Source organism: Parus major, chromosome 20 (assembly GCF_001522545.3).
Source record: "Parus major isolate Abel chromosome 20, Parus_major1.1, whole genome shotgun sequence".
NCBI classification, from domain to species: domain Eukaryota; kingdom Metazoa; phylum Chordata; class Aves; order Passeriformes; family Paridae; genus Parus; species Parus major.
In genome coordinates this window covers 7,645,496-7,670,261 of record NC_031788.1, presented here as the reverse complement: position 1 = coordinate 7,670,261, position 24,766 = coordinate 7,645,496, and the positions used below count along the sequence as shown (strand labels likewise).

Below are 24,766 nucleotides of genomic sequence, written 5' to 3'. Positions count from 1 at the left end.
CCCTCTGGGATTTATGGCTGCATATTGCTATTGCTGCAAATGGGGGCTTATTTGCGTCTTGAGGGAGAATCTTGCACAGTCCATCTGAGGCCAGACACCAATGCTTCACTCTCCACAGTAAGATTGCAGCTGTTTCACAGTGTCAAGAGTTTTGTTAAACACATAATCCTTATGAAAGAGCTGTGTTGAAATAGGATATTATATGTTCCATTAAGTGCAGCAAACTTCCTTCTGGGAAGGGATTTTCCTGCTCTACTTTCCTATGGGACCTGGCTGCCCAGTCAGCTGTGTTACTGTGGAGAAGAGCGTGCCTTGTCTGGTTCATGGTGGCAAGCTCCATACCCCAACTGGTGAACTCCTCAGCAAGCTGGTCAAGACTCTGGGGCTGAAGGTGCCTTTGTACTCCCTGCTATTAAATCTTTGGGTCAGGGCTTAGCCTTAATGCTGTCTGGTGCACTCAGCTGGAGTATCTCCGCTAAGCTTTTTTAATTGAATGACAGGCAGGATCCATAACGCCAGCCCTGAGCTCCTGCTTGAACATCAAGGGAGGAGGCGATGTGTCATTTTAAGAAATCAATGCATCTTCTCAAGGCAGCCAGAGCTTACCATTTCATTTCACAGCTGCCAAGAGATTAACTATACAACTGTCAGGTGTGATCCTCTAACAGACAAAGGAGATAACAAATATGAGTGAAAGCAGGTTGGTAGCCTTGTTTGGAAAGGAGGGCCAGCGGAGATTAGTATTTGATAATTACACAAAGTTTCTGTGGGAAATGAATGTCATGGGTCTCGATCCTGTTGTTTGGACTGTGTGTGCTGGGAAATAGAGCTGTCCTTTCCAATCAGCTTTGGTGGTCTGAGGGTATGAGAAGAGTCCTGTGGAGGTCCAGCTTACCTTGCCTCCTTTTCCAGCTGGGCTCTGTGCCAGATACCCAAGGAGGAATCATGGAATCATAGAATTACAGGATGGCTTGGTCTGGAGGGGACCTTAATGCTCATGTCCTTTCACTTGAGCACTTTCTATAACCACAGCATGTGGTATGTGTTTGAAATGGGGTTATGGCTGGAGTTGTGCAGAGACTTGCACTGACCTTGCTTGTACTTCTATTGCCATAAATACTAACCTGAATCCCAAATTTAGCATGGAAAAATGGAATCCCTTTGGCTGTCCCTACCCTGAGCTGCTGTTTTCTTGGTTTTAGGGATAGGAGAATAAACCTGCTTAGAGTCTGCAGAAATTTTAGTGTTTTCCATCACTTTCCATCAGGGATCAATTCAACTATAGGATTTTATAGCATTCTATGAATCTCTTTGAATTAATACACATACAAATGTGTTTGAAGCCTTCAACACCATGTAACCCTTTGCCCTCCTCATCAGCTGAGCTGTCTCCATGACAGAGCTGACGGCCACTGTCACTCTGTTTGTCACTCTGCCTGTCCACAGCATCAAAATAAAGAACTTGTTAGTCCTGTCTGAGATCAAGATATAAGCAGACAATTGATTTTCCTCCTTCTTCTCATTAGTGAGCTCTGACACTTAATAAAACATATATTTCCCCACTCAGGGTAAGCAAAACATCTAGATAGTGCCTGTCAGATAAGGCTGGGAGCAGGGATTAATCTTTATGGAAAATCAATAGCTGGAACAGAAAAATTGGCAGAACCCAAATTAAAAGTCGCTGGCAATTTCTGTCTTCATATTTCACATCTTCTGCATTTCTGAAAAAGAGACTTGCTGTAAAGGCAACAACCACAGAGGCAGCGAGGAGGGTGGACTTTGTGTCTGGTTCCTCTTCTGCTGCTTCCAGGTGGTACCTGGCAGGTGGAGGTGGGTGCCAGGTTTGGAGCAGCTCTTTGGGCAGCACTTCAAGGTGATCACTGTCCCAGAACAGAGGGCTGTGCACCACTGACCTTTCTGCTAGAGGTTGTGTCCCAATGGCAGCACTGTCATGAAAGTCTCCCAGCATCACCTCCTCCAGGGTGCCTGAGTTATCCCTGCAGCCCCAAATAGTACCCATCCTTCATGATATTCACCTGGCTGTGTGGAAGCAGGATTTTCAGAGCAACATAAAGGCTGCAGCCCCCATCATCACAAGGGTATGACTGATTTACTCACTGCTTGCTCCCAGCTTCACTGGTGCCTCAAATACCTGAAATAAATTATACATTCCAAATATATTCCAACTCTAAATCACAGCCACACATCAGTGAACTCGTGGCGTTCGTCAGACTCTGATTCAGAGGCTCGCTTTGAGAAGGAAGAGGAATTAAAGTTTTCTAAGGAACCCGGGGGAAGGAGGGAGGGAATTGCTCTTGTGGGATGCAAAAGCCCCAGCTGGACCAGGGCAGGAAAGAGTTAATTGTGTCCCCGAGGCTGCAATTATCTCCAGCTCATTACACCCACCAATGGCACCCGAGGAAGGAGCCCCAGAGCTTGGACGTGCCAGAGTTTTGTAGTGCTGTTTGCATACAGCAGGTCAATAAATTTGGGGGTTTGGAGACTGGTTTGGGACAAAAATCTTCCCTGGTCTGAGCCTCACGGTCATGCAGGGCTGAGTGCCCCATATTTCCATAGGAGCAGTTGTCTCCTAGGCTCTTCTTTGCTCCCCTGATGATGGATGGACAGCCTGGACAAATCTTGGCACCAAAGGGGACCCCTGGGGTGGGCACCCCCTCCTTTCTCCAGCGGTGACATTAATTTAAGCACCCGACTCCGGCGGACATGAGAGTGGAGAGCCCATCTGAGCCGCAGGCTGCAGCGGCTCTGGTTTATTGATGATCTCGCTCAGGGAGATGGAGCGGGGTCAGGGGAGCTCCTTTATCTTGCTGGAAGCTCATCAAAAGCCCGTTCGAATCTCCTTGTGCTGTGCTGAGCTTTGCAAGACAGATGTCCTTGAGCGTAAGTTCAAGGCAGGTTGTCCTGTCCCAGATCCCATGAGACATCCCTTGCTGGCAGCCTCATTCCAGCAGCGAGCGTGCTTCCCTTTTTTCCAGGAAACTTCCCAAGGGGGTCACGTTTCCTCGGCTGTGGGAGAGCAAATACGGGAAATGAGAAGCTTGCTGAGCCTGCGGCTTTGTCCCCTGGTCGCTGCTCCGGGCTGTGCCTGGCGGGGAGCACAGCCGGGATGATGCCGGGGTGCAGCTTGCCTGGGGAGCTGGATATCTGCCCTTCCCAAGGAACGGGACATGGACACAGCTCAGGGCTCGGGCATTGATCCCGCTGGGAGCGCGGTGACCGGCACAGCCGCCGAGCAGGGCAGGCAGAGCTGCCCTGCTGTGATTTATCGCCCGGCTGGGCTTGTGCTCCCTCCCATCTGTCTGGGCTTCCATCTCCCGTGGATAAATCAGCCTGAAGCGTTTGATCCCACAGCAGCAAGGGGGACTGCAAACTGCCAGGGCAGGAGCAAGGCAGGGACTTTTATTTCTTGAATGCTACAGTGGTTTAAGGAACATTTGTCTGTGTGAAAGGCCAGGACTGTGGCATGTCTGTGCCACAAGGAGGGATTGAGGCTCACAGTGAGATAACCTGCTTGGGTTTGTAGAGAAGGGGAGGTGAACTCTGCACAGCCAGTTTAGTGCCCTCGCTGATTCCCAGAAAGCTTTCCGGGGGGGTGGGGGGGCACGAGCATCTTTCACACGACCAGACACTGGCCCTTCCTGGGTTAAATAGGAGTGACTGTGGAGCTGGATCTGTGCAGAGGGAGCAGACTCAGAGCGAGGAGTCATGCTGGACTTTGCTGCTGCTCACAGGGATGCTCTCCCCAGGGCCTCATCCATCCCCTATGCTGAGGCAGGGGCTGTGGCACTCTATGGCTGTGGTCTGGGGGGTTGATCCAGGGGGGATGGAGGGGATACAGCACAGGGCCAGAGCAGGGGCTCCTCTGGGAACCCTGAGAGCCCCTGGCTCCAGCAGCAGGACAGAAGGGTGAAGTCATGCCCATGTCATCCCATCCATCTCTGCTGCTTGCAGGCTGGTCCCGGGGGAAGTGCAGGCTTTGGCAGCTCTAAGTGGGGTTGGAGGCGGATGCAATTCTGGAGAATAAGATTCCCTTGCAAAACCTGTAAAATGAAAAAATTAAAGTTTCTTGGCTGAGAAGCTTGTTTAGAGATCTTATCTCTGGCAGAGGAAATAGTTCTTAATTCCCTCCCTTGATGCCTCCCAGCAAGTTCTGGGTCCCCAGAGGGGCACAGGCCATCAGCTCTGTCAGGAAACGAGCTGGGGAAGCAGCTTTTGTTCACGGAACTGAGACTGACCCGAAGTGGCTCTGGGTGATGCTGCTGCTGCTGCCACGTGCAGTCCCTACTGTGGGGAGAGGCAGGTGGGGTGTGCGTGGGGTGGGCAGACTGCACAATGCATTTGAGACAGATTGCAGGCAAAAATCACATATTTTGAAGCCTTGGGTGGAATCAGGAGGTGGTTTGGGAGATGCTGCTCCCCCTGCTCAATCCCCTGGGTCCCCTGGGCAGGGCTGCCTGGGTTCTGCAGAGGGAGGAATGGGGGCCACGGCCATTACACACACACTGCACTGCTCCTGTCAGAGCTGGGGAGGTGCTGGGATATTGTGTGCAGTGGGATGAAAGGTATTTAAGCTTGGTGCCATACGTGGCCTTGTGTGCTTTGTGGCAGAGCACTGGGGCTGGGCTGTCCAAGGACCCGCTTGACTGTCTTGCCATTGAACAGAGGGACAGGGGATGAGGAGGGTCCAGGCTTCTGCCTCATAGTGGGTCAGTGGGGAGAGCAGAGTCCCTGCTCATTTGGCTTTTGTCCCTTGTGTTTATTGTCACCTCCACCTGCACTGAGAGCCTCCTCTGAGTCATCTCCCAGCTCAATGGAGTGTGTGGGCTTAGTGCAGCTTTAGCTGTTCATCCTCTGCTGTGCTGGAGCCTGACACGGGCAAGTGGAGCAATTCATCAATGTGGGGATGAGGCAAATGAATGTCCTTTGCCGATACAATGGACCTTGCTCTCCTCCCACCAGCTCAAGCAGCAGCTGGTGTCGCTCTGGCTCACAGAGGGCTGCTGAAGTGGCTGCTGCTTGAGGAGCTCAAGAGGTCTTAAAAGAAACATGGACTTATGTTTTGTGATTAAAGACTTAGTGCTTCAGCTGTAAATCACAGCTTCTTTGGAGAGGAGGCTCTTGAAAATGTTTCTGTGTGCAAGCAGATAGAGGGAGAGCAAAGCCATGGCTGCAGCACCTCACCTCTACTCTGAGGTTTAATCCCTCCAGGTGAGGTTGGTGCTGACACTCAGGGAGTGTGACTGGCCTCACGGCCACGGTGGCTGCCAGGGCTGTCCTTGCCTTTCCCACGCTGGCCCTGGCCGTGGCCTTTGCCATGTGCAGTTCTGCCCCAGCACAAGCCCCACTCCCAAACCCCAAGGAGCACAGGGCTGGTGGCTCTTGGGAGATTCTGTCAGCTGCCAAATGCTTGAAGCACCTTTGTGGAGTTCAGCAAACCTCTTTGCATATGAAATAGCAGGTCTCCAGAGAGCAAATCCAGAGTGAAACATCTCTCCTGGTGACTGACATCAACTTCCTCATTAATGGTGCTTTTCAGCTGTGCTGTGCGGTCACCTGGTTTTACCAGCTCCTCACCTGCTGCACACGTGAGAGGATTCAGCCCCAAGCTTCTGCTGGGGTTCAGTTTCACCCCATTTTCAAGGGCTGAGATGGGAATCAGAGGCCGTGGAGCTCACAGAGCACATTTTGGGTCTGGTCACAAAGAAGAACAAGATGCCACAAGCCTGGAGGCAACATGATCCTAGTCACCGGTGTAGCTTAAACCAGGGGAAAGAGCAGAAGTGTTCTTGGAGGTGCCACAGCACTTGTGACAGAGATTTTGGGGGTGACTGCTTTTGGTGGGGAACAGCAGTGTACCACAGTGAGTCTCTGCAGCTGCACCTGTCACCAGGACAGGGACAGTCTTGGGGCTTGTCCCACACTGGGGGCCAGTGTGACTGGAGGCAATGCAGCCCCTTCCCTGACTGCAGGCCACATGCTCTGGGCAGGACTGGGGGGGATGTTTCAGCACCCCTGGCTGCCCCTCACAGTGGGTGCTGCACAGTGAGTGCCCAAGATAACCCAACAGGAAGCGGGAGGAAACACAGCTTGGGGCCCCCTTGCCAGCCAGTGAGCGGGGCCGCTCTGGCATCGCTCCGGCTGTGGTCGACCAGCATCCCCGCGGCCCCACTGGGCTGAAAACATCCATTTTAAGTGCCTGTCGGCAGCGATTAAAGAGCACAATGCTGACGGCTGTGCGGGGGGAGCCCACGGCCACGCGGTGCTGGGGCTGCCGCAGGGGGAGCGGGAGGGAAGGACTGGCTGCCCAGCACGTCCCGGTGCGGGCGCTGCGGCAGCCGCGGGTCGTGCGAGGCTGCAGGGCCGTTACGCAAGGGCTGGCGAGCAGCGGAACACGGCCCCTGGATGCCGGGACATCCTGTGTCCCACGCCGGCTCGGGGTGGCCCCAGCCTGTTGGGCACCTGTGGAACGTCACAGATAGGAAAACTTCTCGGGGCTGCAGGATGCGGCTCAGCCTCGTGATGCTTTTCGCATCGTGGATGGCAGTTGTGGCACTGGAGGCTCCCAGCTGCTGTGACCAGCATGGTCATCTGGGATTTGGGGCAGAGGATCTGTGCAAAGGGAGAAACTGTGGCTACTCAAGTGGTAGTTGTGCTGGGCATTTTCCTTGTGGGGTTTGCAGGCACCTCCAGAGTGGGCAGGCAGCTGGGTGAGAGGCTGCTCATCCTTTCTGGCTCCTGAACCATAGGGTTGCCAGCTTGTGGCCAGATGGAGAGGAAAGAACAGGATGGGGAGGTGTTTCTGTGCAGGCAGAGGCCAAGTTTGCCTGTCCCGCTAATCACAATGTCCTACTTGGTGTCTGCATCAAGAACAGGGCTAATCCTAATCCATGGCAAAGATAAAGGGCCACAAGTGCCACATGCCAGGGAGACATGTTCTGGTTGGCACTGGTCAGGGTGCCTTGGTTTAGTACCCTAAGCCCTGAGGTCAGGCCAGCTAGCCCAGTTCCAGCTGGGTTTAGGTGGTCCTGACCTCCAGTCCACAGCTGCCAGCAAAGGACAAACACACAGAGCTCACATTTCAAGTTGTGTGTGGCTTTTCAACCCCATCAAATAGCTTTATTCACACAAACGTCCCTTAATTTACAAAGCCTCTGCATTCATACACATCAGGGGATCCACAGTGTTCAAAGAACTTAAATAGAACGTTTCATACCAACCCAAGTAAACCAAGTACAAAAAATATTTATATAAAGTTGTTCACACATAGGTCCTAGATTACCAGCTTCTGTGCAAAAAAAAAAAAAAGAAAAAAAGAAATAAAAGAAAAATACAGATTTGTTTACTAATATTATCTTTAGTTTAGAGTCTGGGTTTAAGCCTTCTGCTCTTGCTAGCTCATCACAGGAGCTGTGGGCAGCAGGCAGAGCCCTCAGCAGGGCTGGGGCAGGGTGCCCCCATCCTGGGGCTCACCCAGAACCCTGCTGGTGTGGTAGTGAAGCAGCTCACCCTGCAAAGATGCTGTTGTCTGCTGGATGAGTTGAAGACCCATGCTGGCCTGGATACACCAGGCACTTCTGTGTGGCCCCTGTGAGCTCTTCCAGCAGCCTAGACACACCCTCAGGGCTAAAAGCACTTGGGCAGGCTGCAGAGAAATGATCTGGCAGATCACAGCTGGAAGAGAGCAGCTCCCTCCACTTCCCTTCCAGCTATATCCACCACCCCAGACACCCTGCCCTGAAGTGTGAAATGCTTCTGGACTTAAAGGACCCACACGCTGGATGTGCCTGTAAGCAGCTGGGCAGCACAGGAGCCACTAGCACAACTCTTCCCATGCCAGTAGCACAAGCATTGGCTGCATCCTGGTGCAAAGGAAATGAGAGCTCTGCTTTCCCAGTGCTGCCCTGGCTGATGGGATGGGGCTGTGAGGAGTGGAGCACAGCGCTGAGCTCCGCTCACCCCTCCCATGCCAGCACTGCCGAAAAGGGGACCAGGAGTATCCTTGCCCCGGGTGGCTGTAGTGTGAGGCTTGGGCAGCACAGGTCTGGGGTAAGGAAGGAAAGCAGCAGCACGTTTCCCTGTTCTCCTGACCTGCAGAAAGCCCAGGGAAACAAATCCCAGTTTGTGTCCTGCAGCAGATACCCTGTGACAACTTGGCAGGCTTAAACCCAGACTCGTACTGCATACGGAGGAAACAGACACTGCACACAACGGAGGATTTCCACGATGGTAATGCTTGTTTTACATCTTATTGCTCCAGAAAGGCTCTGTGAGCCTGCGATATGTGAAGGAGCTGGGTCCTGAGGAGTAAAGGAAGACCACAGGGGTAACTCTTATCTGTCACTAGCACTGCTGAACCTCAAACACAGCAGCAAGGGGATATAGGGGAGCTAATCTAACCCCTCTAGGCTAGAGCCACCACTGCTTTCCTCCCAATGGACCAAAGCTGGCTGGGAGATCCCCGTGACACCTGCATGATGCCGGTGGTGTCAGCCTTGCTGCAGGCTGGTGCAGATAACACGTTGCCCAATCCTCCTGAGGCTTGGCTTGTTCCCCCCACCCACCCCATATCCCTCTTGTAAACAGCAAAATCAGAAGTAAACAGTTTCATACAATCACTCTCCTGGCATGGACACCATCTGGGGCCACACGAGCCCAGAGAGCTCTGCAAGGGGGGCTTAGCTCCCCCCAGACTAACCAGCTACCCCCAGCACCTGGATGCTCAGCTTCACTGCATCCAGAAAGAGACAGACAGCATGGCCCTGGGCTGGGAAATGGGCCACAGGCTCGATGCTGCTTTCTTTAACTTGGATTTTCCCAGCAATGCACCTTAGTGCCAAACATCCACAGCAGAGGAAGAAGTTTGGCCTGCAGGAGCTGGGCAGGTGAGCCCAAATAGACCCACCTGGGAAGAGAAGCTTAAACATTCTCCATCCCACTGCATATGCAGGTTTGAGCTGTTCTCTGTTGCCCCCTTGTTCTAGAGGAAGTGCTGGTCTGGGCCAAAGTAACTGGAGGAGAGATGTAGGGAGCTGTAAACACAAGGTTCCTGTATAGTCTGGGGAGTTGAGCACAAACAGCAGCAAAATCAGAGAGAAATGATCTTAAAAGGACAAACTAACCAGGGAAACATCCACGTTGGCCAAAGGCTAGCAGCCCTAGGACCCCTCCTTGGAAGTGTTTGCTAAATCCTAAGTAAGGCACTACGGTCTAGCTCACTAACATCAAGCTGCTTGAAAAACACATCTGCAATGCAAAAGCTGAGGTGGAGACGTGTGGTTTGAAGATGGCCTGAAACAGCAGTGGACCAAGAGGGCTGACCCTCCCAGGGCCTGCTGGACTCACTCCTGTCCTGAGAAGAACAGGGCAATCCACTCACTGCCTTCCAGCTTCACCTCCTGCCCTCTTACTGCACCCATTCAGGCCAGGGTTTGGTTAGAACAGCTGTAACAGTCAGGAGCAAAGGCTCTGCCAGGTGGAGGAAGGATGGTCCAGTGATCAGGGCACTAACACTGCACTTGTGAACTAAATGGTTCACTCTCCCCTTCCTGTGGGATGCAGCACAGGAAGCTGGAGGAATCCCACCCAGTGACAGCCCACAGAAGCATCCCTAGGGACAAACACAAGCACAGTGTGAGAACAAGGGCTTGGCAGTGCATTTGTGCTGTCCAAACCTTCACAAGTCACAGACAACCAGTCTAGAGCCTCCTGGTCCTCCTAAGAAGGACCAGGCCTTCCTGCAGCCACAGCTCTAGCTTTGTGTCCTGGAATAGATGGAAGAGAAGAAAGAAGCCTCTCCATCCTTTCCCTGCTCTGCCTGAGCCCACCTGAATTTCCTCCTTTTCCATTCACTCCTGTGAGGTCAGCATAGTACACTGAGGAGATACAGGGAGGTGCTGCCAGTTAGGAACCTTCCAGTGATGTCAGAGGAAAGCTGTAGGCAAGCAGTTCCCACAGCCAGGGATGAAGGGGCCAGGCTGACCCTTTCCTACCCATGGCCAGCTCCAGACTGAGCGCCCTGGGAGCTCAGGAGTGATGCTGGGTCAGACCAGCCCACTTCTCAAACCACTGCTGGGTGATTTCACCTGCTGAGAAACATTTTAGGTGGTTCAGAAGCTGCAGGGTGGAGAAGAGGTGGTGCTTTACATTGCATTTACAGTGAGCAAAGTCTAAAGATTGTCAACACAGGGCAGCCCGAGAATAGGAGTTTTGCTACAAGTATTAACTGCTCAGCCTGAGGTTCCAATCTCCTGACCTGAGCTGTACTGTAACACACCCTGAACTGCAGCATTGCCTTTTGCTTCCTGGAGATCATTAGCTAGCAGGAAAAAAGTGTCCTGTGGGAGGCTAGAATCCAGCCCATGACCCATTAATGCCAAACCTCCTTCTCTCCACAGCATTGTTCCTATCGACTGAAGTTTGCCATTAAATGGATCAGAGCAGTGGACTGCTTTCTGTTTCTCTTGGATGATATCAACCTGAAAATGTACTCAGCAGCTCCCCAGTTCCCTCTGTACAGAAAGACAGTAACAAAGATGATCATGAAATCCAGCTTGGGAAGACCTGCTTTGACAAATGGCTTTCCAGCTTGTTTATCCTACTCTATCCTAATGTCAGCTGCTCACAAGCCTGGGCAGCACCACCTATTCAGGAGCTGCCTGCTATGAAGTTATTTAGCTGCTTGCAAGATGTGGTCCAAGAGACTTATTTTTCCTAAAGCACTGCACTCCCAATGCAAACCTAGCCACCACTTTGCTCCCATTCTCCCTAGGCAAAATCAATAGCTTTGAACCCAAAACTGTGCCCAGCCGGACTTGGAGCTGGTGCCTGGCAGCACACCTCGCCACCAGGCTGCTGATTCCCACTTCTTTATGAACCCAAATTCTTAGAAACATCTTCTGAGTCAAACAGCAGCACAGGAGACATAGGGAGGGCTGGGCAAAGGCAGCTCTGCTCTCTGGATCTTGTTTCAAAGTCTCATGAGTGTGACAGCTGCCAGCTTGTGTTCTTCCACAGGCCCCTGAAGCCCCCTCCCACACCCCCACAACACCCCTTCCCAACACAAAAATTAACACACAAATATTTCACATTGCCAGAGATCCTGCAGACCAGGGATCTTCTGTATCATCATCTTCCCTTATCTTTGACTTCCTTGTTGCACGTAAATAATGGAGATTATGGGTCCCTGGTAAATAAATCTGCAAGAAAAAAGAAGAGAGGAGAAAGAGAGGTCAGGCTTGTCAGTGATTTGTCTCAGTTACTACATTGTGACTCCTGGAATTGGCTGCTGGATGGAGGGGGTGTAGGACACCACTCCTGCCACCTGCCCACTTATCCCAGTTAGTCCAAAACGAGTGCTGCCACATCTCTCTACTGCCCAGTGCTTTTGCTATTGATCCAGATAGGGATTGGGCTCAGTTTACAGTCAGTTTTTTCCCAGAGGGATTCAGACAGCAGCATATGGAGCACACTGCCAAGGACAGCACATGTCCAGCTGCCCCAGGACAGGGGCTGAGCTGGGACAGGCTGGCTGGGGCTGAGCATCTCCCCACACCTCCACAACACAGCCCCATCCCACACAGCTCCTGCTGGAACAAGGACAAGTGTTCCCACGGCAGAGCCTGGCCTTGAGAGTACATGTGACATGTCTGTGAGTGCTGGCTCCCCGTACTCCATCAGGAAAGATGGAACAAGCTGCAACCCCAGAGATGCCCTGCACCACTCACCCCTGCGTCAGCAGCAGCTCAGGCATTGCGAGTGGCTCTGCAAAAGGTAAAATCCAGGCTGGTGCAAATGGAAGCAGAACAGGAGAGGTTTGCAGCTCAGCCCACAACAATTCTCAGTGACAGGGGGTTTTAGAGTAGAACAGGCAGGTATTTGCTGCACCAATTCCTGCTTTAGCCAAAGCCTCAACACACCACAACCCCCATAGTCCCTGCAGCAGCAGAGGTGCTGCACCCATTCATCCACAGCCCTGGCACCCTCCTGTCCTCTGAGCTCAGGGACATGGGAATGTTCAACTCTGCACATAAGCCACCAGCATCTTCCACACAATTTGTATGCAACCCAGAAAATTCCCTGTGAACAGCAGAAGAACAGCACACACGTACACATGATGTCACTTCTGTACTGAAAATGCATCCTTTAGGATGTTCCAAACTCAAGGAGGCACCAGCAGAGCTGAGGGCAGTGGTTCTGCTGGGAAGCAGAGGGGGTGGTCCATAAGCTCTATACTCAATTACATGGGAAAAAAATGTGGGGGATGGATTTAGCTCCCCATTCAGCAGGGGCAGGTCCCACCCCACCAGGGATAGGCAAGGGACTCTGCAGAGACACCAAGGGAGCAGTGGGAAAGACCCGCTGCACAAAAATGCCAGTGCCTGGGAAATTACTCCAATCCCTCGGCCCTAGGAAATCTCATTAAAGAAATCCCTGTCTGAGGAACACATTTCTAAAGGACAAGGCTGCTCAGAGCAGAAGGCAGGGTCGTGGGCACACTCCTTTCCAGGAGAGGTTAACCAATGGATGCCACTTTTGCAGGCTGCCATCAGAATAAAGCCTTTCTGTTTGAGGAAGCGAGAGGCACACAGACATCAGGTCATGGCAAACACACAAGGATTCTTCTGGAAGATTTCTCCTATTATGCAGCTTCATTAGCAAGTAGGGCAGGGTTTCTGTTTGTGCTTCCCTGGAGTAGGAACATTTTCAGGGAAGGCACTTGCTTGAGTAGCCCCGAGCTGACTGCTCTGAGGCAGGAGAGCTCACCCCACTGACGCATGTTTTTGCAGGGGCTTGTTCAAGAGCATTTAATCCCTCCACTGATGCCACTTATAGTTTTAATCAGCTCGAATGTTCATTCGGCATCAGCAGGATGTGAACCAGCAGCCCATGGACCTGACACCAGTGCGTGGGTCACACAGAGGGGCAGCGGCAGAGAGGACTCTGCAGAGGAGGGAGAGATAACCCCTCACCTCCTCGTGTTAACCATGTCATCTGCCCCTGTGTGGGAACACAGAGTGCAAGGGAAGGGGGCTGAGTGCCTGATTTATCTCCTGAGCCTTCCCTCATGCTCTGTACCTATACTTGTGATGCATTCCTTGTGTGCATCCTTACATCCAACTGCAGAGACCTCCCCAGAAGGCAAAGCAGGGGTGACACTGAGCAAACACAAACACCAATACAACTGGCCAGAGCTGACATGGTCCAGGTCACTCTCAGGGCTTCATTTCACCCCAGGTAGAATCAATACTGCCCAGAAGGGTGTCACCACTCTATGAGATGGCCCCTGTGATGCTGCATTCTACAGTTATGAGAAGAGGAACTGACCTTGCTTTTACTGTCCTGTGGCTTTTGTCCATGCCAAGATCCACAAACCACACTGAAAACTGTCCAAAGTCAAAACCAACATTGTTTCAGGAATTAAATTGCTGTCCTGTAACTGGCCAGTGAGTAAAACTTCAGCTGAGTAATACTAACAGACAAGATCTAATTTGATGCAGCAGCCCCTGTTCACTGACAGCTCTAAGAGCTGCTGCTGTGTCCCTGATCCCTGTCCATCCTCCAGCTCTGAAATTCCACAGGGCAGCAGTTTATCAGCAGTGCTGGGAGTGGTTGGGTACAGCACCAGAGAGCTCTGGCCAGGATAGACACCATCATGCAGGGTGAGCAGATGAGCTTGTTCAGCTTGTTCAGCTCCTGGTGCACGTTGGAAATGCAAAGAGCAGAACAATGGAAATACAAACAGCCACTTTCAGCTGAAACTGGAATAATCAAACCCAGTGACAGAGGAGTGCTGGAGAGAACCAGACTGGCCACAGCTATTGAACACCTGCCTGCTCATGACAGCCCCCGAGACACTGCAGCCTGCACAGATTCTTGCCATTCATCTTGAGCATCCATCCAAAATCACACCATTTTACCCACAAGTGAAAATATGGAATACAATCTACCAGAACAAACTGCCTCTACATTGATCACAGCAATTGGAGTTTGATGTCCTGTGTGAATCAAAACTACAAAGTTTCTTAAACACTTAACTGTGGTGGGTGATGCTGTACTTGTGTTTCCCTTGTGTTTCTGTGGCCAAGGCCCCTGTGTCACTGCAGTGAGCAGCAAAGGGAGACATTGCCACTGCACCTTTTTCCTCTGCAACCTAAGGGTTGCACAAACCCAGTCCATCAGAGGAGCAGCATCTCCGGGAGGACCCTCACCATCCCCAGGGAACCTAGAGGGCAACTACAAAGTCGACATAGAAAGAAAGATGTCACATCGCAGGAAAGGAGAGTCATTCCAGCTTTCCAGTACTATGAAGGAGGGGTGAAATACTCCCTAGTGGGCAGTGCAGTCAGTGCTGGGCTATCACACAAAGAGACCCAGCAGATACCCAGCACAACCCAGCCACTCCCTAATTGCACTAGAAAGGCTTTTGTCCTCTTTGCCCAAAAGGCAGCTTTTGCCAGCAACTCTAGAGAGCTGTAGATAAACTTGGCTATATCTAAACAGTTGCAGAAGGTAGGGAAGAAATGTTCAAATTAAAGAGAGAATACCTTTGTTTTCCCCCTGCCCACCTCTGCTGGAACTATTGCCCCCAGACCACCAGCAGTGGGAAGAGCAAGGAGATAAGAAGTCAAGGAGTCATCTCTACCTCAGGCAGCCCAGTGTCCAGCATAAACCAAGCCAGAAACACTTTCCTGTCTGAGACTGACATTTGCTATCTGCATTTTGGAAGGGTAACAGAGCATGAAGCTCTCAGGTGTGTGCAGCATCCATGACAGAAGAAAAGGCAAAGCTACTGAGACATGAAGTGAAATCTGAAGAGGTCAGTGGCATAGCAAAGAATAAGCAAAAATCCAATTCCCTGGCTCAGGGAGGGTTAGAGTTTTCCAGGTTATGACATGAATGAACCAAGGCTGAGCAGGCTTGAGCCATCCTGGGGAAGAACCTGCTGCATAACCCAGCATAGCAAAGCTACACACCAGTGCCACAAATAAGTTGGAAGAGGTTACGTGAGTTTCTCGGTCAACTAAAATTACCTGAGAGCAGAATTCAGGCTCTGCTCTAAATCCCATTTTAAGCTTCTCAAGCAGGTTTCCAATTTAAGATTTGCATTTAATAGCAGCCAGAAGAAGGCTGATTGATTTGAATTTTGAATGCACAACTACACCAGGAAAACCATACGGTAAAGCACACCAAATATTCTGTCTGCCCCACAAGTGAGGTGAAGGAACACTGTGGGTTTGCAGAGAACATATGGCTGGTGCTGGGCTCTATCTGGGCCAAGCGACCACGCTCCATGTGCCAGGCTGGGTTATGTAAGAGCATCCCTGGCTGCTGCAGCTGTGTCACGACGGAGTGATCGGTGCAGACTCACGGATGGAGTGTGTGTGTGTTGTGGGGGGGCTGCAGAAGGCAGCTGGGTTTGAGCAAACAGCCGCGGGGTAGGACTGTCCCCTCGGTGTTTGTTATCCCTTCATGTACTATTCCGCAGATCTGCGCAGGATGAATTTTCCCCCGAGGGCAGGGGCTGGTTGCATAACGCAGCAGCATCGTGTCAGCACAGAGCCAGCGCAGATGGCAGAGCCCTGCCTGACCCTCCACGTGCGGCAGAGCTGCTCCCACTGCCCCACGCCTCGCCCCGGGGCACAGGGCAGGGTGTCTGCTCTTGCCCCGGGGCTGGAGCACACCCATCTTAAGGGCTCACATTTCCACAGATTCACTCCCCCACCCTAATCCCCAGTCCACACTTGTACTGGGACCAGTATCCAGCCCCAGGCAGCAGTGCTTGAACCAGTTACTTGCACTTGAGATAGGTGTTAAATATTTTCTGCGTGGAAAAGTGTAGAGGGGATGGTCTGTGGACCAGTGTAGACAAACCAACTGAGAAGAACAAGACCCAGCCAATGGCTCTTTTCACTTCCATCCTATTTCTCTACATACAGCACAGAGTGTACCTGGGCACACAGAGAGGAGGGTCACGCACCACAGCGTTTTCCATAAGCTCAGAAACCCTCAGGAGGCAGCAATGAGGGGTTTTAGCAAAACTCACCAAAATACCTGCACCTTCCTTCCCCACCACCAACTGCTGGAGGCTCGTTCTCAGCACTGGACAAGCACACAGCCATCAGCTGAGGACTGGTGAGTGCTGGCCAGGGACACGTTTTCCTCCCTCTTTGCCCTCTTGCATCCATGATCAGCTCCAGTCCAGCTGGCTGTGTGGTTCTGGGGTGAGGTGAGGGCTGTGGCCCAAGCTGTGATGGCAACACCTGACACAGGCAGGCTGTCAAAGATCTCCTGGGACCAGTGATGGGCAGGCAGCTCTGCAGGAGCCTGAGAAAGGATGTGGGCTGGAAAGACGTCAGCCTCACCCCTGGTAATATGTAATTCTTCAGTTTCATTGAAATGTTTGGCTGGGAGAATCCCTAGTAACAGCTCCTGTTTACAGACAGCTTTGCCATTTAGGCAACACTTCCCAGTCCTGCTGTGTCACTGGGAGTTACACTGTCAGCTACATCACATCCCTGGGGGTCCTTGCAGACCATGTGTGACCACCCAGGCCTCAGGATCAGGACCTCTGAGCTTGAGACTGTTTAGTGGGGGGTGGGGGGGGACAAGGGAGGGGACTCTGTTTGGACAGAGCTGAGCTCAGTCTGAGCAGAACTGTTTTTAAGCTTCCTTCCTGAGTAGACACAGGTCTACAAACACACATGCTGGAGACCAAAGCATCTCCTGGGTTTGGGCCACTGACGTTCACACCAAAGGGAAGTCCTGCCTTTAATAGGGAAACGAAACAGAGCCACAAGATGGACCCATGTGCCTTGTAGGTGAAAGCAAAGAGTTTTGTGCCAAGACAGATGTGCTACTTGGTGCCTACCCACTGAGCCAGCTGGGCCCTGAGGTGTCCTGTCCAAATGTCACAAGGGAGGGGGATGGTACTAGACAAGGAGTTCCAGCACAGACCATGGAAATTACATCACACAGCAAAGGAGGCAGAACTGGCAGATTCCTCCCTGACCCTGAGAGAGACAGATGTCCCCAGAGCTTAAACCAAGTGCTTGCAGGTGTCTCCACTGTGCCCCAGCCTGTCTCAGCCACTAGCCAGCACCTCTGAGGAACAAGGCTCCTGCCCAGCCCTTCCAGCTCCACTGGGCCCTGGGGCAGTGACAGCATGTGCAGCTGCTAATTCTATTTCTCACCTCTACTTTATTTTTGCAGTAGAATAGGTGAAAACAACCTCAGAAGCAGTGCTCTGATGAGTCACTACAGAAATAGCTCTAGGAACATAAAAGACTCCTTTGTGCCACTACAAAGTGCACCATTGGACCAGTAAAGGTGACAGAAATAAGACAAAAAGTGCGAATCACTTACCCAGCTGCAAAGCACAGCGGTGCCCTGCCCTGAATTTAAGCAGCACATGTAACCTGGTCCATTCTGGTTTCAAGCTCAAAGGCATCAGGTCGATCCTGCGGGTTAGCAGCCAACATGTCTTTCAGGAGCTGCTTGATCCCCTCAGACATGGAAGTCCTGCGTTTCTGAGGGATGTGCAGCTCCATCTTTGGGTTTTCTAGCAGCGCTTCCCCAACGGGCACAATCTCGGTCCCCTGCTTGATGTAAGTCCCCAGCAGCTCCTTCTTGGTCTCGGCGTCAATGAAAGTGATCCTCTCAATCATGGCCCAGATGATGATGCCGAGGGCGAAGATGTCAGCCTTGGCAGTGTAGTGCCCCTCCCACACCTCGGGTGCCATGTAGAAGTCAGAGCCACAGGCTGAGGACAGCCAGTACTTGTTCACATTCACATTTTTGTTCTCATGCGCACCTTCCTTGCCCCGAGCAGTCAGGCCAGCACAGACCTTGCTCAGCCCAAAGTCTGCCACCTTGAGCACAGGGGTGCCAGATTTCTCAGTTATCAGGATGTTGTCTGGCTTCAGGTCCCGGTGGACAATGTGGTTCTTGTGCAGGAAGGCAATGGCACTGGTCAGCTGCAGCATGAAGCTCTTGTTGGTGGCTGGGTCGGGCCTTCGGGACAGCACGTACTGGTTGAGGTCTCCCCCTTCACAGAACTCCATGACAAACCACAGGTAGCAAGGTTCCTCTGCATAGCCCAGGATCCTCTCACCTGACCAAAAGGGATAAAAGAGTGGGTTTTTTAGACACATTTCAAACATACTAACCCCAGGATGGCTGAGGAACAGGTCTGGTTTATGTGGATAGCAAAAATTTGGGGAATGTGACCAGGACCTGTGGCATTGCAGGGCACCATCAGTGATGGTGGCACTGCTGTGGCTTCAAGCACTTTGGGATCCTGTTGAGCACGACACACCAGCACCACATTCATCCAAACCCACTGCTGGGAGCCAGCTCAGGGACTTCCTCCCAGCAAAGTGCAGAGAACACATCTTCTTTAGTCCTACCATCAGGCTATTCTCCCCAGGCTCTGACAGCCAAAGCAGCAGAGGCTAAAAGCACAATTAGCAGTGAGTCCACAGGAAAAAAAAATAAAAAAATCACTTTTATGAATGCCTCCTCTTCCACCTGAGCTCTGCTGCAGGAGGCAAAGGCTGGCTGTTCATTCCATACACTTTACTGGAACTGCACACAGGGAGTAAATGACAGCCCTTAACACTGCACCAGCACAGTCTCACCAAGAGTCGTCACACTGGTGTCCAAACCCTATGGCCCACTGGGTCTTCCCCAACCAATTTTGTACATTTAAGGATTGCATTTGTGCTGGGGAAACTCTGCCACTTCAGCCAGCTTTTATTAAGTGCCAGCAAGTTTTTAGTGAGAGGAAACTGGAGGTCCAAGCTGCAAACAATGTTTGCTGAGTATAATTTCAGCCACACTTGTGACTATAAGTACTACTCAGTATTACACCCCAAACAGCTTCTACCTTCAGCAGACATCAAACTGAACTCTTCAAGCTCAGAGCATCTCAGACTTTATAAAGCTCCTCCCTAAGGAAGGACTCTCTTGTACATCAATCAGACATGTGAACATGACAGCATCATATCAGTTAATGGGGCCAGGTCTGCCACTGGTACTCCCCAGGGATGCCAGGATGCCCCAGGGAGCACTGGCAACAGACCCATCCCCATTAGCTGATGCCAGGAATGCAAACCCCACAGTCAGACCCCAAGTCTCCTCCAGAGAGCCCCCAGGTGATTGGCAGAGCCACGTACCACCAGAGCATCATCTTGCTCTAGAAATTGATTTTTTTTTTTATCCTCAAGCACTATAAGAGAGAAGCTGGAGGATACCACTCACCTCTGCCACAGTTAAAAAGTCCCACAGCCAAACTCAAGTGTTTTTGAAAGCAGTTAAATAACTCCACCCATTTGACAAAGTTGGGTTTTGTTTGAGCAAAGCCCTAGAGAGCATCTGGGAAAGCAAAAAGCTTCCAGCAGCAGGTAAAGCCAAGGACTACCAGGGACACCCAGCCCTGGGCTGCACTGGTCAGCAGTTGGTGTGGGTGGGAATATTGGTTATTTGCACAAACAGTCTGTATCCATGGCTACTGCTATGGAAATGGAAATCTGCACAACAGAAGGATTTGGCTGCACCTCCCCATCCTCAGCAATCTTTTGCTGAGATTAGGTCTGAAGGTTAGATCTGGGGGATGAAAGAACAGGATGGAGTTACACAGGATACTGGATGCACTTTGGGGGTCTCATCTGACTGGAAGGAGGCTCACTATTGAAAGCCCAAGGGCCAGCTGGGAGCAGCACAGAACAGCTTGGCTCTGGAGACCAAAATGCTGACCAGGAAAAGCAGTTTCCAAGCTACCTTTGGCATGACAGCACAGAAACTGAAGGAGAGGCTGCTTGTCCTGGGAGCAGAGGCCTCGGCACAGCCAGGAGAGCTCCAGCTCACACAGCTGCCACCACCTTGATTTGATAAACCCTAGGGACATCACAGCAGGATACAGGGTTTGGCCTTCCTGCTCCCCTCTGCAGCCATACGGCCCAAACACAAGGAGGAGTGCCTGTTTCTTCTCTGCCAGGAATCAAACCATGACAGGGAGCATGGCAGAGCCCCACATCCCTCACACACAGCCAGGTGGGAGCATCCACACAGCACTGCTGGCAGCCCCTTCCCACAGGAAGTGGCTCAAACACACTCAGCAGCCAGGACATGTTAGCTCTGACAAGCCAAGGTTTGTTTTTAGCATAAGGAAGGCTCTGATCTAAAACTTGGCCCCTGAACCTCAGCAAGGGCATGAAAGATGACGGGGATCCAGCAGTAGCTGTGAGCACCAGGCACTTCACTTTGGGTGGAGCACAGAGTAGAGGCTTAAGCCAAAAGCCTCATTTTCCTCATTTTCTTTCTATAATCTGAAAGTGTTTTAGTTGTTAAATCATCTTCCTGCCTTCAAAACAAACATCTTTAAACATAAAGAGCTGGCAAGGCACTCCCTAAAGATGAAGCAAACTGAAGACAAGCAGTCAAGAGCTGAGGAGATGCCAATGACAGGCTGGACCTGTTCTCTATCACTAAGCCAGCATCCCCATGTGCTCCCTGCCCAAACACAGGATGGCAAACACTCACACTCCATCTTTCCAGCAGCATACACACACCTCCCCCACCCCATCCTGGGGAGCTCATTAGCAGCGTGCCAATTTGCTCGGCTTCACTGGGGAAATAAAAATCCAGTGAGAGCAGAAGCAGCAACCCAATGCCCACCATCACATGCAACCTCTGACTCTCTCTGTGCAAGGAGGCTGCACCAGAGAGATGGGAGCTGGCAGAATGGAATTCCAGGCAGTTGGAATGATGGCAACAAAGATAGGTGATGCCAGGGCAGCCCACGAGTGAGGCTGAGTGCTGGTGGCAGGGTGATGGACCCACAGATGATATGGGAGGAACAGGAAGTAACACCTTATACCTGTTCACTTCAGGCAGCTCTGTCACTGCTCTAGTTAGGAACTAGAGGGGCATGTGATGTGCACAAGCACTGGAGGTGCTCCTGTGTCAGGGCTCTGAGCACATTGCACGGGTACGTGCCTCTCCTCCAGCTCAGCGCCAAGCTTTCACCTTCCTTTTCACACCCTGCCCTTAAATTTAATTACTTCACATCTCGTTAAAATGATAAAGGTTCAGGCTCTGCCGTAGCTGAGACCAAACCCCGCCTGGTATCCCGACAGTTGTGCTCCCAATTCAGAAAGTCTCGGATTAATCCTCGCCATGCCCTGAGCCCCGGCACGTTGGCACAGCATCTGCGCTGGCCCGTAAATAGCCCAGCTGCGGTCGTGCAGAATGGCACGGCAGCACAGCTCCACGGCCACAGCTCCAGCTCTGCTGCCGGCAGGGAAGGAGAGCAGGAGACCTGCAGGGCTCATCCAGCTCCAGCTTTTGTTTTGAAAATATTTATCCACATCTATCAGACCCAAGGCTTGGGAAGGCAGCAAGTACAGGCTGCCTGGCACAACACAGCCCTGAGAGCAGCCCGGCAGAAAGAAAGGAGAATGTGCTCCAGCTTGGTTTTGGGAGCTACTCCTGTCCAGACTGGGGATGCAGAGCCCAGCTTTGCTCCCCTTGAGGGGCTGCAGCAGGACCAGAGCAGGCAAAGCCTTCCCCACTGCTGGGAATTCAGGAGGCTCAGCCCCCACCTAGAGATGGGGCATCTAAGGGTCTCCTTCCCCACCTGGAGACGGAGCACCTCCAGCTACCCAAGACCTTTCCCAAAGCCACTAAGAATGTGCAACATCACAGAGGGGGGCAGCCTCATTCCTGCTACAACTGGACACACACCCAAAGGGAAGAGTTGGCTCTGCTCCCTGGGAACTGTGTGCCCTGGCTGTACAGGAATTTGGACACTGCCCTTCTCAGGGAGCCTCCCTTGGGTGGTTGTGTGAAGGAAGAGCAGGAGCTGGGATGCATGGTCTCCCTAGGCAGGTCTGGACATGTCCACCCACCACAGATAGAGGGGACAGGCAAGGCAGGGACAGTCAGAGCCACAGGTTTGTTCAAAGATCCCAGGAGCTCTGTATGAACTCTGTGCCTAGCACAGGGTCTGGGGGCTCAGGGAGACTGGGCACCCCAAGGAGCTGACAGGAATCCCAGCACACAAGTTTGGGAAAAGAAGGATTGGGGTGATTGGCTCTGCTCACAGCAGGCTGGGGGGCACAGGGGCATCAAGGGCACAGGACTCCAGTATTTTTCCACATCTTCACAGCACATTGGCAAAGCTGGGTCTGACAAGCAGCCAAGGGAGCAAAGGGAGGGAGGGAGCATTTTGGAGATGTTACCATCACAACCATTGGCTGTGACAGGAGGTGACCCCTGACAGCCCCGTGATGCTGCTGAGGGACCCCAGGGAAAAATGGGTGTATCAGCCCAGGCTAACAGCCATTAGAGCTTCCAGGGCTGTTCCCATAGAGCCAGCAATGGGGTGGCCACGGGAACAGTCCTAAAGCTGTGAGATCTTGAGCCATAACAGGCTGCAGCCCTGGGGTGATCAGAGATGGGACAGTACATTGGGCAGAGAGGGAGAGATGTCCTCTTGGTGTGACTGGGGCACAGGCTGTGAAGGTCCCCACAGGATGTCCGTATTGGACTGTGGCACAGGTCAGGGCAGCAAATAGAACCTCAGGATTTAAGGTGTAAGGGAGGATGAGTCAGTGCAAGCCAGGGGTCCAGCACACAGGGATGTTTCCCCCAAGGGCTAGGTTTGAGCCTGGATGTGACAACAGGGCCCCTCAGGATTGGGAGCAGGACTGCAGTGCACGTGGTGAGACCCCACTGGCTGCAAGACACGGGTGGGGGTTAGGGAATGGTTTCCTGGGAGCTTCATACAGGAACGAGAGTGGAGAGGATGGCACAACCATGGGGGACAGGAACATGGGTCCCTCAGGTGTGTTCAGGGCGACTGGCAGCAAAGGAACCCTGTGGGGCAGCCCTGCAGGGATAGGTGATGGGAGCAAGCCTAGAGCAGATATCCCAGGGAGGACCCAAAGAATGCAGGGGTCATCGGTGCTCAGGGGCACAGTGGGGAGAGCCCAGAGGTGGTTACTCTGGAAAAGCAGTGAGTCAAGGTGAGAAGGGCACTGTGAGAGCTGGGGGGAGTTTTGAGTGGTCTTAAGTGCAGGGTGGTCTAAATGCCCAGGAAGGATTTGAGCAAGAGGGTGATGGGGAGCAAGCGAGGGCAGCGGCAGTGCCTGAGGTGCAGGTATTGTGGAAGGGTGCCATGGAGAAGGGAGACATAACCAAGACGTCCTGCATGGGGCATCTCAGCAGTCAACCTGCTCTGCGGGTGTAACCTGGGAGTGGGGCAGGAGGATCTGGGTGTGGGGGCCATTGATGGCAGCAGGAAGGTGGCAGATCCAGGTGCTCAGGGGCAGGGATGGGTGACACGGGTATCAGGAACAGGGACCCTGGAGGCCCTGGGCGGGGGAGGGCAGCCGAGGAGGTGCCCCATGAGGGCGCTGGGGCCGTGCCGGGGATGCCCCGGGGGTGCCGGTACCTTTGAGGGAGGTCTCGACGAGGCGCAGGTAGAGCTGGCTGCGCTTGTTGCCGTGGCTCATGCGCTGCCCCAGGCCGTGCCGCTGCAGGACGCACTCCTCAAAGCGCACCACGTTGGGGTGCTGCCGCCGGAGGCTCGTCAGGGCCCAGAACTCGGCCAGCGCCAGCTCCACGTTCTCGGGAGCGTCGCAACGGATCCGCTTCACCGCCAGCCGGGCGCCGCTGCGGCCCGACACCGCCTCATACACCACGCCGTAGGCGCCACGGCCGATCTCGGCCAGCAGGCTGTCCCGCGGGCCGCCGCCGCCACCGCCGATGCCCGGCCCCGCCACCGCCGCCGCCGCCATGGCCCCGCGCCGCGTCGCCCGCCGCCGCCGCAACGTCCTTTGTGTCCCGCGGCGGCCGCCGTCCATGGCCCCCCCCGCCCCGCGTGCCGGGCAGCGCCGCGCGGGCGAGGGGGCACGCGCCGATGCCGCCGCCGCGCCGCGGGGCGGAAAAGCGCGCGCTGCCGGCCCCTTTAAGCGTTCGGCCAATCGCGGCCGCGCGGGGCGAACCACCGCGGCGCCGGGGGGGGCCGGGGACCGCGGCGGCGGGGCTCGGCTTCTCCCCGGTGCCGGCCCCGTACTCAGAAAGGGGGGTCCGGGCTTTCCGCACCGGGCGCGGTAACCGGGTCTCTGCGCTGCCAGCGCGGCTCGGCGTGGCCGGGGCTCAGCGCGGCGGCAGGCCCCTCCCGCTCCCCCGCCACGGTGGTACCCGCCGCGCCGGTGTAAACAGGCCGGTCATGGGGGCCCCGGCGTCCGCCGCGGGTCCCCCCTTGTCCCTCCCTTCGTCCCTCCGGCTGCGACCCGGGGGAGGCGGTGCAGGCTCGGCCTGGCCCGCGGGGCTCACCTGGGGAGCGGCGGCGGGGGCTCCGGGCCGGGCGCCGCGCGGCGGCGTGCGAACGGGAGGGGTGGGGGAGCAGCGGCGGCAGTGGCGGTGGGATAAGAGCGTGGCCGCGCGCCCTGACGTAACCCCTTATGTAACGGCGGGGGGTGACCCGCCCCCAGCAGCCCCCTCCCACCGCCCCGGGACGGGCGGGATGCCCCGGGGCGGGTTGGGAGGAGAGCTGCACCGGCGGTAGCCGTGCGGTACAAGGGGTCCGGTGCACCGGGGAGGGCTGTATGTGATGCCGCCAGAGGAGTGATGCTCCGGGACACGGTGCGCCGGCAGTAGCTCGGTGCACCGGGGAGGGGGGCGGTGCGCACATTGTAGGTGATGACCCGGCGGGGAGGTGATGCCGTCAAGGAGGTGATTC

General features: G+C 53.7%; 1 protein-coding gene across 1 annotated transcript; it reads right to left on the bottom strand.

Moving 5' to 3' along the window:
• Nucleotides 1–7,097: 7,097 nt before the first annotated feature.
• Nucleotides 7,098–24,255, bottom strand: STK35 (serine/threonine kinase 35). Its single transcript, XM_015647136.2, has 4 exons — nt 24,226–24,255; nt 23,474–24,116; nt 17,383–18,130; nt 7,098–11,216 (listed from the first exon to the last, which is right to left on the bottom strand). The coding sequence occupies exons 1-3, from the start codon at nt 24,253–24,255 to the stop codon at nt 17,418–17,420; spliced, it is 1,386 nt and encodes a 461-aa protein (XP_015502622.2). The 3' UTR covers nt 7,098–11,216; nt 17,383–17,417.
• Between the last annotated feature and the right edge of the window lie 511 nt (nt 24,256–24,766).